At 38.9% G+C, this 12,551-nt stretch overlaps 1 protein-coding gene across 4 annotated transcripts in view; it reads right to left on the bottom strand.

The window, feature by feature from the left end:
* The window catches only part of LOC122754245 (tripartite motif-containing protein 26-like), a 49,536-nt gene extending 38,137 nt beyond the window's left edge, over positions 1–11,399 (bottom strand). For 3 of the 4 annotated variants that reach the window (XM_044002491.1, XM_044002492.1, XM_044002488.1), the window contains exons 1-3: positions 11,243–11,399; positions 994–1,503; positions 655–750 (exon numbers count right to left, since the gene is read on the bottom strand). In XM_044002491.1, coding sequence (XP_043858426.1) covers positions 655–750; positions 994–1,431 — 534 coding nt within the window. In that variant the 5' untranslated portion in view covers positions 1,432–1,503; positions 11,243–11,399. The remainder of the gene's footprint in view (positions 1–654; positions 751–993; positions 1,504–11,242) is intronic. The other variant, XM_044002489.1, reaches the window with a different exon arrangement.
* Between the last annotated feature and the right edge of the window lie 1,152 nt (positions 11,400–12,551).

The following is a 12,551-nucleotide window of genomic DNA, read 5'->3' as shown; positions in this document are numbered from 1 at the left end:
CTTAGATGATTACCTCATAGCCACTGCACACTGGCTCTCACTAAGGAGGCCTTCCTTAAAATCAGTCCAACCTCCTTTCTAAGCAGTCTGTCTTGATTCACTCCTCTCAGGTTTGGTCACTCTCTACTTTGCATTCTTTCCTTCATCACTTATGGGCTATATGACTGAATTCTCATACCTGGAACTCTTTTCCTTCTTCTTTCCCATCTCCTAGCTTCAGTCTGGTTTCCTTCAGGTCTAAAGTCCCACCTTTTGCAAGAAGCCTGCCTGAATCCCCCTTACTATTAGTACCTTCCCTCTGTTGATTATCTTCAATTTAGCCCATCAGCATCTTATTTGTACATAATCGTCTTTACATTGTCTCTTCCACTGGCCTGTGAGCTCTTTAAGAGCAGAGATTGTCTTTTGTCTTTCACTGTATCCTCAATACTTAGCACAATGCTTGGCACATAGTAGGCACTTAATAAATGCAAGTTGATAGACTGAACTCACTAACCAAATTCATCTTTTCCTTCATTTTACTCTGAAATGTTTATTTTATATTTATTATAAATATTTATTATCATATGGATATCAATCTGACATGTTTATTATATCCTCTCAGCAGAAACCCAGTGAGTGTACCTAGATGTCTGGCCAGAAGACTTCACTTACCAGCAGGTGCTGAATCTCAGTTTCCCCCTTCATTTGAAAGCTCTGAACCCTCTCTCTGTCTCTCCGCAGGGTTCCCAGATGACTCAGGATTTTCTCCTGCAGAAAAAAATATGCAGATAAAGGACAGTTAGAATCTAATTTAAGTCCTTGGACAGGGCTAGACTGGACTATCAAATCATTCTCACTACAGACTGTCTGGATGATTTATGGCAGGGGCCCCCGAGTCTAATCTGCTAAAATTCTCAGGGGGAGATACATTTTCTCATCACTCTCTAGGAGGAGGTATGTGACCCTCCTTCTGGCTAGAAGTTAACTAGGCTAGTGACTACCAAGTCTTACCCGGTGGGGCTGGGCAGCCTTCTCAATGAGGATGGCCGTGTGGTACTTGTGCTCCCTGGACTCCCGGCACATCACACAAAGGAACCGTCCATCATCCTCACAGTAATAGTGTAGCTTCTCCTTGTGCCGTTCACACTGCATCATTGTCATCGGCTCAGATCTCTTCTCCTTAGCTTCTCTCCCCTTTTCCACATTGAGCCTCTCGATATTCTGCACGAGGCTGGCCAGCTGCCAAACTGGACGAATATTATCCTTCTTAAATGTCTTCTTACAGAGTGGGCACGATGGGCGGCCTCCCGGGGGTGCTCGGATATCGATGACACAACCTCGGCAGAAGACGTGGCCACAGTCGATGGTCACTGGATCCCTCAGGTAGTCAAGGCAGATAGAGCATGTCACCTCCTCTTCCAAGGTTCTCAAGGGGGCAGAGGCAGCCATGATGCCTGTTCCACAGGAATGATCTCTGCTCAATAGGTGAGCTGCTTTTTCCTGTAGACCAGAGACAAAAACCTACAGGGAGAAAAAGCAGATGCACAATGAACAGGGAAAAGCTAAACAAATGGTCATACAAGAATGTAATGGAATATTATATGGCATAAGAAATTACAAATAAGAGAAATTCTGAAAAATATGATTAGACTTGTATAAACCAATGAAGGATGAAATAAGTAGAACCAAGAAAACAATAAACAAGATGACCACAGTATAAATTTTTTTAAATGACAAAACAATACCAAACATTGTGTAATTATAACGACCAAACTTGGCCCATGAAGAGATGAGGAAATGTACCTTTCATTGGAGAGGTGAGGGACCATGGGCATGGAATGTTATATAAGCTATCAAAAAGTTTTGTTCACCTGGGGTTTTTTCTTCCTTTGTTACAAGGGAAAGCTCACTGGGTAGGAAAAGGAGAGGTATGTTTGGAAATGATTGCGATGTAAATTTGGCGGGAGGGGTGTAAAATTAAAAGTGTTATATTTGAAAATTAAGATGAACTGAGAGACAAAGTTCCAAGCATGATCCATTTGTTAGTTAGGTTAGCAGTAACCAATAAATTGGGTAAATGACCTCCCTCAGTGACCAAAGGCCAAGAGACAGGGCTTACTAGTCTTCACATAGTTTTGGGAAGTAAAAGACAACAAAGAACAGGGAGCATCACAGATGGAAAACAGTATGATTGGCTAGACATTTGGGGCTAATGACAACCCCTCTTTCCATTCTATCAGGAAAGGTTGATTTGATAGAGTCTATCTGCTCAGTAGTTGAACAGAGATAACAGACTTCTTGGCTCACACCTTCATTCTATAAGGCTTGTTATTAGGATAACAGATCTCCTTTAATTAAACATTAGGATGCAAGGTTTGTTAGTAAAATAACAGATCTGCCTTAAGGATACCTAGAGATCATATATATTTCCTGGAATTATATTAGCCTAATTAATGACATAGAGATACCAGCAGATGGCCTGGGATTCCACCAGAACAGCTTAAGAGTCTAGAAGATAACCAGTTTCTTCTAATCAAAGTGACTTAAAGGTAAACTGAACTTTTAAAACTTAACTCAGAATTGAAGGCTAAACTTTTAGGATATCCAAACTTAAGAGACAAAAAGACTTGGTATAGGATAGTTATACTAAATACAGAACAGGATTAATTATTGAATAAAATCAATTTTCAATTTTATAAACATCATCAATAATTTTTAAAATTAATAAAACAATTTAAAAGACTGCATAAGTGGGGAGGGCAGCTAGATGGCGCAGTGGATAAAGCACTGGCCCTGGATTCAGGAGGACCTGAGTTCAAATCCAGCCTCAGACACTTGACATTTACTAGCTGTGTGACCCTGGGCAAGTCACTTAACCCCCACTGCTCCACCCAAAAAAAAAAAAAAAAAGACTGCATATGGGGCAGCTAGGTGGTGCAGTGGATAGAACACTGGCCCTGGAGTCAGGGGGACCTGAATTCAAATTCAGCCTCAAACACTACTAGCTGTGTAACTACTAGCTGTGTGGGCAAGTAATTAACCCTAAGTTCCCTCCCCCCAAATTTTTTTTTTAAACTGCACAGGAGTGACAGGTATCAGTCACACTCAAAGGCACTACTTCAAACAGTCAAAAAGCAAAATCAATAGACATATATTGAGTGACTAATACATGCTCAGCATTGTATTCACTTAAGGGTAAACTATAGGTAAGATGTAGAACAGTACATTGTACATACTAGGCATTGTGGTCATTGTATAAATGTTTCTCCTAGTTCTGTTCACTTCATTATGCATCAATTCAGAGAGGTCTTCCAAGTTTCTTCTGAAATTATTCATTTCATAATTTCACACTGCCTAATATTCCATTACATTCATATATCAAAATTTGTTTAGTCTGCTCAATAGGCAAGCACCCCACTAGTATTCAGCATTTTGTTACAATGAAAGGAGATGCTATAAATATATTTATATTTATGGAGATAGATCCTTTTCCTCCTCCTGGTCTCTTTGGAGTATATGCCTAGTAGTGGTATTGCTGGGTCAAAGTTTAATGACTTTGGAGACACAATTCCAAATTGTTTTATAGAATAGTTGGGTCATTTCACAGTTCTACCAAAAAATGTATAAGTATGTCTGCTTTCCCACTAACCCCTCCAACATTTGTCATTTTAATCTTTTTTTCTTTTCCCTCATCTTTGCTAATCTAATGGGTATGAAATAGAACCTTAGAGATGAATTAATTTGTATTTCACGAATGACTGCAAATTATTATAGTATCATCTAAGTTAATTATAATTATTATTGCAAATCTTTATAATGATTTGGAACATATTTTCAGCTTGGATTTCTTTCTCTGAAAACTGCCTGTTTTTTATCCTTTGACAATTTATCTACTGGGGAATGGCTCTTAAGCCTTATAGATTTGAATTAGTCCATTATATAGATGGTTATCACAAAAGTCTTGCTTTAATAGCTTAAAATCATTCATAAGTTGCATCTGAGACCTTTCTCAGAAGCACTTGCTAAAAAGATTCCCCCTTCCCCCCACCACCCTCCCTCCCCCTACTTGTTTCTCTTCTAATTTTCATTGCATTGGTTTTATTTGTGCAAAAACTGTTTAATTTTATATAGTCAGAATTGTCCACTTTATGTTGTCAGATAATGATCATTTTCCAATACAATGAACTGAATCTTCCTGCATAACAACAAAAACCAAGTGAGCCTAAAAACATAGGCAAAATTCCATACCCACAGGCTCTACCAACAACAATATTATTAATGTGTCTCCAACACTGAATTCTCCATTATTATGGATAGGAAGTAAAATGTCAAAGATATTTTAACTTGCATTCTCTTATTACTGGTGATTTGGAGGATTTTTTTCATATAGTTGTTGACCATTTTTATTTCTTCTGAAAACTGTTCATATCTTTATCTATTAGGGAATGGAACTTAGTCTTTCAATTCCCTATATACCTAGGCTATCAGACTTTGTGCTGAGTCATTTTTCATTCATTTTTTTTTTCATTCATCCCCCTTGGGGTTTTCTTGGCAAGGATACTGAAATGGTTTGCCATATCCTTCTCTCCAGCTCATTTTACAAATGAGGAAATTGAAGCAATCAGGGTTAAGTGACTTACCCAGGCACACACTGCTAGTGTGTGTCTTGAGGCTGAATTTGAAATACACATTTACTGCTCTAAATCCCTATTGATTAGAGAAATGCAAATCAAAACAACTCTGAGGTACTACCTCACACCTATCAGATTGACTAATATGACAAAAAAGGAAAAAAATAAATGTTGGAGAAGCTGGGGAAAAATTGGAACACTAATGCATTGTTGGTGGAGCTGTGAACTGATCCATCCATTCTGGAAGGCAATTTAGAACTATTCCCAAAGGGCTTTGACCCAGTAATACCACTACTAGGTCTGTATCCCAAAAAGATCATAAAAAAAGGAAAAAAGGACCCTGTGTGTGACCCTGGATAAATCACTTAACCTCTTACTGCTCTAGGCAACTACCTAAGACTATAATTTGCAGAGAAGATGACAATCTGCAGAGGTAGAGGAAGCATCCCAGCAATGGGAAGTTCATTGTATCCACAGAATCACAGGTCTGGCCCCTATCCCTAGTCTGTCAAACACACACAGAGAAAATTCATTCAAAATAACTGCAAAATGCATGAAATGCCTGGTTATTTACCTACCAAGTTACCTAATGATTAAGAAATCAGTAAGAAACTTGAGTAAATTACTACTTCCACACTAATACTATCCCTCGACACACACACAAGCCCACAACAGCAAAAGGAAAGGGGGCTGCCAGCAAAGCAAGCACCAGCCCAGACAAACTTGCAAACAGCCTTCCCACTTCACCAGAGACCACCCAGAGAAAGGTACAGCTTTCAAGACTTTCAAACTTTCCAGCAATTATCAAAACTATTTGCTACTGGCTAAAAAATAGAGAGGAAGATCAGTGGAATAGGTTAGGCACACAAAACACAGCAATAAATGAATATAGCAATCTCCTGTTTGGTAAACCCAAAGCCTCCAGGATAAGAACTCACTATTTGACAAAAACTGCTGGGAAAACTAGAAAATAGTATGGCAGAAACTAGGCATAGACCAACATCTTACACCATACACCAAAGTAAAGTCAAAATGGGTACAAGATCTAGACATAAAGGGTGATACCATAGGCAAATTAGAAAAGGAAGGAATAGTTTACTTGTCAGAACTGCGGGGAAGAATTTATGACCAAAGATAAAATAGAGAACATTATAAAATGCAGGGTGGATCATTTTGACTACATTAAATTAAAAAGGTTTTCACAAACAATACCAATGCAAACAAGATTAGAAGGAAAGCAGAAAGCTGGGAAACAATTTTTACAGTTTTTTTTAATAAAGGCCTCATATTTTAAAAATATAGAAAACTCAATCAAATTTATAAGAATACAAGTCATTCCTCAATTGAGAAATGGTCAAAAAATACGAACAGTTTTAAAATAATGAAATTTAAACTATCTATAGCCATTTGAAAAAAATGTTCTCAATCACTACTAATTAAAGAAATGCAAATTAAAACTACTTTGATGGGCAGCTAGGTGGCTCAGTGGATAAAGCACTGGCCTTGGATTCAGGAGGACCTGAGTTCAAATCCAGCCTCAGACACTTGATACTAGCTGTGTGACCTTGGGCAAGTCACTTAACCCTCATTGCCTTGCCCCCCCCCCCAAAATAAATAAATTATTTCAGCGAATCCTGCAAAATAGGAATTGATGCAGAGTGGTATAAGTAGAACCAGAAGAACCATAGAGAAAAACAAATTTGAGAGACTTAAAAATTCCAGTTAAAGTAATGATGACCATGTCTCCAAAGCATCTATGATGAAGCAAGTTACATGCCTCCTGTCAGAGATACAAAATGAGACATGTGTTGGGGGTTGGGGGGGAATGTTCTTTCTCTGGAGGTAGGTAGCATTTTTCATTCTAAGTCCTTTGGGATTGTCTTGGATCACTATATTGCTATTAACAAGTTACCTTTCAGAAAATATCTTCTCATGTCACATTTTTTTTTTCATTCTTGCAATGGCTCTCTTTAGGAATAGATATTCCTTTCATATCTCTCCAAAATTCTGAGCCATCAGAAGTGGGCACACTCTTTGCAGTTCATTCTAACTTTCATACTGCCCTTTTGTCACTATCATTCAGCAACTTTTCTTCCTTTGAGACTTATTCATCTCATTGCATCCATGTCATGAATCCAAATCCTTGTCATTCATCTACTAGCCTCCAAGATGTCCTCCCTTTACTCTCAAGGACTTCAGTAACTAGTGTTTTTCTCCATACTGCCTTCTTCATCCCTGGGGCACTCAGTATTCATGTCTAAGTCCTCTTGAATACCCTGGCCTCCCAGTTCATCTTCTTCCTCAATTCACCATCACTCCACCTCTGCTACCTTTATAAAAATGGTCTTTAAATGCCAGGTAAGAAGTTTGTTTTTGGGGCAGCTAGGTGGCGCAGTGGATAGAGCACCAGCCCTGGAGTCAGGAGGACTTGAGTTCAAATCCGGCCTCAGACACTTAACACTTACTAGCTATGTGACCCGGGGCAAGTCACTTAACCTCAATTGCCTCACTAAAAAAAAATTAAAATAAAAAAATAAAAAATAAAGCCCTGTACAATCTGACTCCAGCCTACCTTTATGTACTTCTTTCCTGTTATTTCCCAGCACATACACTATGTTCCAGCCAAATTATCCTCCTAAATTGTTCCCCAAACTCAAGATGCTATCTTCTCTTTATCTTTGCACAGGCTATCCTTAGTGCATTCTCTCCTTACCTCAACTTCTTAGAATTCCTAGAATTCTTCAAGAATCAGCTTAGGCTACATTTTGGGGGGAATTCTTTCCTGATCCCATTAGGGGTTAGTGTTCTCTCCCTATCAAAAGGGTTTTGTATTTAACTTTTCTCTATACATATTATATCCCAGAGATAGAATGTAATTTCCTGGAGATCAGGACTAGTTTTATTTCTGTCTGACTCCCATGGGTTTACCTAGCACAAAGCCTTGTATACAGTAGGCACTTAACAAATATTAATCGAATCCAATTTCTCCCCTCACCTAAAAGACAAAAGATCTAGAATCTAAGATCTGGCTAAATGGATTGAGCTAGAGCAGATCAATTCCCCTCTTGGCTTCAATTTTCCTCATCTATAAAATAAGATCTATAAAATTAAGTCCGATCATCTCTACAATCCCTTCTAACTCTGACGGCATCCATTTTGTGATTTTTAACTCTCCCTAGGCCTTCACTCAGAAATCCCCAGTGGAGAGAAAATGCTTAGTCATTACTGGGTATGCTTCTTGTATCCTCAACATCTCATTCTTCCCAACCTGGTTAATGATCACAAATCCAAGAGAAATCAAAAAGCAGTTTCTAACCAACAGGAAAAGTCAAAGGCAAGGCAGTAGAGCAAAAAGCATCCTGAATTTGGAAGTCAAGAGGCCTGGTCTTAAATCCTGCCTCTGATACTTAGCCATTCCTCACCTATAATTTGGGGATAATAATACTTATACTATATCCCTCATGGGGCATTTGTGAAGAAAATGCTCATAGGCCTTAAAGTACTGTAAAATGATTTATTAAAATTAGGACAATGGATAAAATGCTGGACCTGGAGTCAAATCTATTCTCACTTATTAGCTGTATGAACCTGTATAAGTCAGTTCACCACTTTTTGCCTTCGGGTTCCTCATTTGTTAAAAGGTGGTAATAATACCACCTATCTATCTCTCAGGGATATGAGGATATGAGGATAAAATAAAATATGAGGATAAAAAAATCTCTATATAAATGCCTATTGTTATTATGATTATTCATATCTTATGAATTGGAAATTTATTATATATAAATATCAATCCTGAAGGAAGAACTCCTGGATATCTATCATCTCACCAGATTCTATAGTGTTTTTAGCTAAAGTGTTCCTTAACTGGGAATCCCAAAATTTGTATTTTTGTCCAACCTCTATACTTACTTGCTGCACAGCATAGGGCAAGGTATTAAAGCTTTATGGGGTTCATATTTTTCCATGTGTAAAACAGAAAGAAAAAACCCTATCCTATATACTTTGTAGGCTTGTAATCAGGATAAAATTAGTTAACAGATTGAGAAGCATTATCAAGTGTCAATATAAATAATAGTAACAACTCACATTTCCATAGCACTCTGAAGCCTTTCTCTCCCTGCAAAAGCCTAGCTAGTTACACATTATAAATATTAATTCCCATTTTACTGATGAACAAATTGATGCTCAGAAATGTTAAATAATTTGCCCATTATCACACAGCTAGAGTGATCAGTTATAGTGTAAAAAGTCAAAATCCAGATCTCTTACACTACAGCATATCTTCACTATTAGCAGAAGGGTGCTGCTGGAACCAGCTAGAGCACTGAAATCAGTGAGTGGGTGGAAACAAATCTCTGGTGGTCTAATTAACATGAGAAATCACGCAAAATAAATAAATTAATTAAACTCTTCCTCCTTCTTCGGGGGCTTCTTTTCACTTTCCAGATTATGGAATCTGATTCGATTTTTATTAAATTTCATTTGCTCAAATTCACAAATGGAGTAAATAAACTAAATAATTGTTACTCAAAATATGAATTACAGAGGCAAAATGCATTTCGACCACTCTCTCCCAGCACAGAAAGGAGCTAATCAGAATCACCATTTGTAGACTGCTCTCTACTGCCCTCTGTCTTCCCTTCTCTCCTTTCCTCCTTTCTCTCCTCCCTTCCCCCACTGCTGAGCTTAGCCACCTCCTACCTAATCACTTTTGTCTGCCTGGTGCAGTGGAGAGAATGCTGGATTTGGAGCTAAAAAACAGGATTCTACCTGTTTAGGTTTCCTCGTTTACAAAATGAGGTTAAATTAAATTAGTTGTGATCTTACAAATTCTATGGCTCCTCCCTCAAATTGCACCCTTTATCTCTATTCTAGCAGAAGGCACCAAAGGTTTTTTTCTGATTAGACAGCCTCTGCTCAACTTCCCCTGGCCTTGAGAATAAGCCCGGACACTGTTGCAATTAGATCAGCAAATTCTAGTTTAACCTGGTTATCACCCAAATTAATTTTCTCTTTTCCAAAAACAACTTCTTTCCATTCTATTTTTCTTTTCTTTATATGGGGTTTAGTCACACGAAAAATCAAATTCAGATAAAGTGTTTTGTGATGAAAGGGCCTTAAGCTGGGTAGCGGATGATTTAGGTATTCATTCGGAATCTATCACTCCCATTCTGTAAGATCAACAGACATAATAGCCTCTTTGGGCTTCAATTTCTATATCTATAAAATGAGAATAGCATCCATCTTGTTCAACTCAAAGGATTTTTGTAAGAATCAAATGACAACATGGATGGAGGGAAATGCTATAAAATCAAAAGGCACTTTACAAATTCAAAGGATTAATAATAATGAGGATGAGGAAAAGGGGATGGGGGGGGGGAAGGTGGAAGGACAAAGGAGTGGCGAATTCAACTCCCTTTCTGAAGCGCATGAATTCTGGCCCATGGCATTGCGTCATCGTCATCGAGGCATACAGTATATGGAATGAAAAAAAAAAAAAAATTTCATCTGCGTCAGAAGACCTGAGCTCAAGGCCCAAATTAGGGACAACCTCAATGTGTGACTGTGGACAAGTCACTTTTCACCTCTAAGTGCCTCAACTTCCTCCTCTTTAGATCTGCATAAGATTGTAACATCCCTTAAAGTAGTGTTCTATAAACCTTAAAATGCCTTATAAATCAGATGTAGTAGTACAGTATCATAATCAGGACCATCCCTTTACCATCCCTTTGATTCCCTTAAATCCCAAAGAGAATAATTTATACACCCTCTAGGAGGGGGATGGGAAAAAAAGCATAGTGAATATTCATGGATGATAACTGACATGAAGGAAGACGTCACAGTTATTCATGTAATAAAAGATTTCATATTCAATATCATTTTATCATTACAAAGTCCTCATTTTTTGTTTTTCAGTACAACCCTGTGAGGGCAGGAGGCAGATATTATCCCCATTTTGCTTGAAGCACAATGGGGGAAAAAAATTTGACCAGGTTGACCAAACGCATTATGCGACACAGCTCTTTTCCATTACAACACATCTACCTCCTAGAGCTGCGCCATTAAAGGTCCGCAGTCCTGTTGGTTCTTTATGGTTGACCAAACCAGATCATTTTGAAAAAAAAAATATTGCACTTTACAACATGGATGATGCATGCAATCAGACCTTCCCACAATCGCCATGCTCTGATGCTTCTAAGATACAGATTGAAAAAGCAAGGAGCTGGGCAACAAGAGCTATCTTAGATAGATTAGATTAGATTAGATTAGATTAGATTAGATTAGATTAGATTAGATTAGATTAGATTGGATTAGATTAGATAAGATAAGATAAGATAAAATAGATAGATGATCGATTGATCACCACCTGGAAAAGGAAAGGTTAAATGAACAGGGAGATTGCGCTGGAAAAAAACCAAAGACGCCAGAGCTCTAACCATCATCAGAAATCCATACTTAATACAATAATGCCCATCCTCTCACCTCCCCCCCCCAACCCCCGCATGGATGCCTGCATTTGACCCCTCCGGATCCCGGGATTGGGGTGGGGGGAGGTGAGGGTCCGGGAGATGGGGGAAGACGGACAAATAATTATTGAAGCTTTAACCTTTATGGCCTCTACTCACCAACCTGAAGCTCTAAACCGCAACCAGGAGCGTAGGAGGGAAGGGGGAGAGGAAGCGACTGTATGGTCGCCCAATTCTCCCCAGCTGTGGCTCCTATCTTCCAGGAACAGACAGCTCAAAAGAGAGTCCCCACCCACAGGACTCTGCAATACAGCCAGCACAGAGCGCAGATTTTTTTTTTTTAACAAAGCCAGTCCCGCGATTGGCTGTGTCTAAATAATAATGTCCAATCACATTTTCCAATTCTTTGAAGTCACCGGTTACTGGGTAGGGAACCAAGGACAGCCTTGGCAGGAAAAGAAAACTGAAATTGTCTCCAGTGGGTATTGGAGTGGGAGAAGGTTGCTGTTCGCCCAAGGCCAGTTTTTGAGGCTGAAAGGACTTCCCATTTTTTGTGACCCTTTGGACAGCCCTTCAGGGCTTGGAAAAAGCCATCCATCCGAAGGACAACAAAAAGAATTTGACTCACACTTCAGCACCCCAGAGCTGGCTTTCAATTCCTCCTTTAGCCGGCAATAAAAGAGAGGAAGGAATGGCCAAGCCCCTGCGCTCTGCTGGACAGACATGTAAACCCAGATGAACTACATAGAAGGGCCACAAGTCCATAACAGCTTGTGTTAATGATAATTTGCCTTAATATAACACCTGCAAAATGTTTTCCTCCAAACTGTTTGATAATAATAGCTAACATTTATAAAGTACCTACTATGTACCAGGCCCCATGCAGAGCACTTTAATAATAGTAGCCATAGCACCTATTATGTCCCAGGAGTTTTACAAATATCATTTCACTTGATCCTCACAACAACCCTGTGTTAACCTGAAAATTAATGAAACAATCAATACAATAAAATTAAGGTCATTAATCAGGGAGACATGGGTTTAGGATTAGTCAGAAGAAGTTTCTCAGGTGAGAAGCAAAACCAAAGGTAACCAGATAACAGGACAGACATATCAAAGAATTAAGGGACTATTAAAGTTTAGCTTGACTAACAATGAGGATGGGCACACCTAAGAAGGGGACATAAAATTCTATAGCAGGAAAGTCAATTAGGCATGGCTACTACCTGAGCTAGGAGACAGATAACTCCAGAGGTCAGGACCATCATTCCAAAAGAAAAAATCCCCCTGACTCTCAAGAATCTTTCCCTACCCAACCCTGCAAAAGGAACTTTACATTGGTCAGGTGGTCACCCCATCTATCCTCTCTAAAAGTTTTGGCCTTTCTGCTGTTCTGGGAGGGAAGATGTTTCCAAGCCATTTCCTCCCCTTGAGCTTAGTCTTCAACTTCCCTCTTGTCACTTTCTCT

Source organism: Dromiciops gliroides, chromosome 4, assembly GCF_019393635.1.
Source record: "Dromiciops gliroides isolate mDroGli1 chromosome 4, mDroGli1.pri, whole genome shotgun sequence".
Taxonomy (NCBI): Eukaryota; Metazoa; Chordata; class Mammalia; order Microbiotheria; family Microbiotheriidae; genus Dromiciops; species Dromiciops gliroides.
Note: the sequence above shows the minus strand (reverse complement) of the source record. Positions and strands in the feature narration are given on the sequence as shown.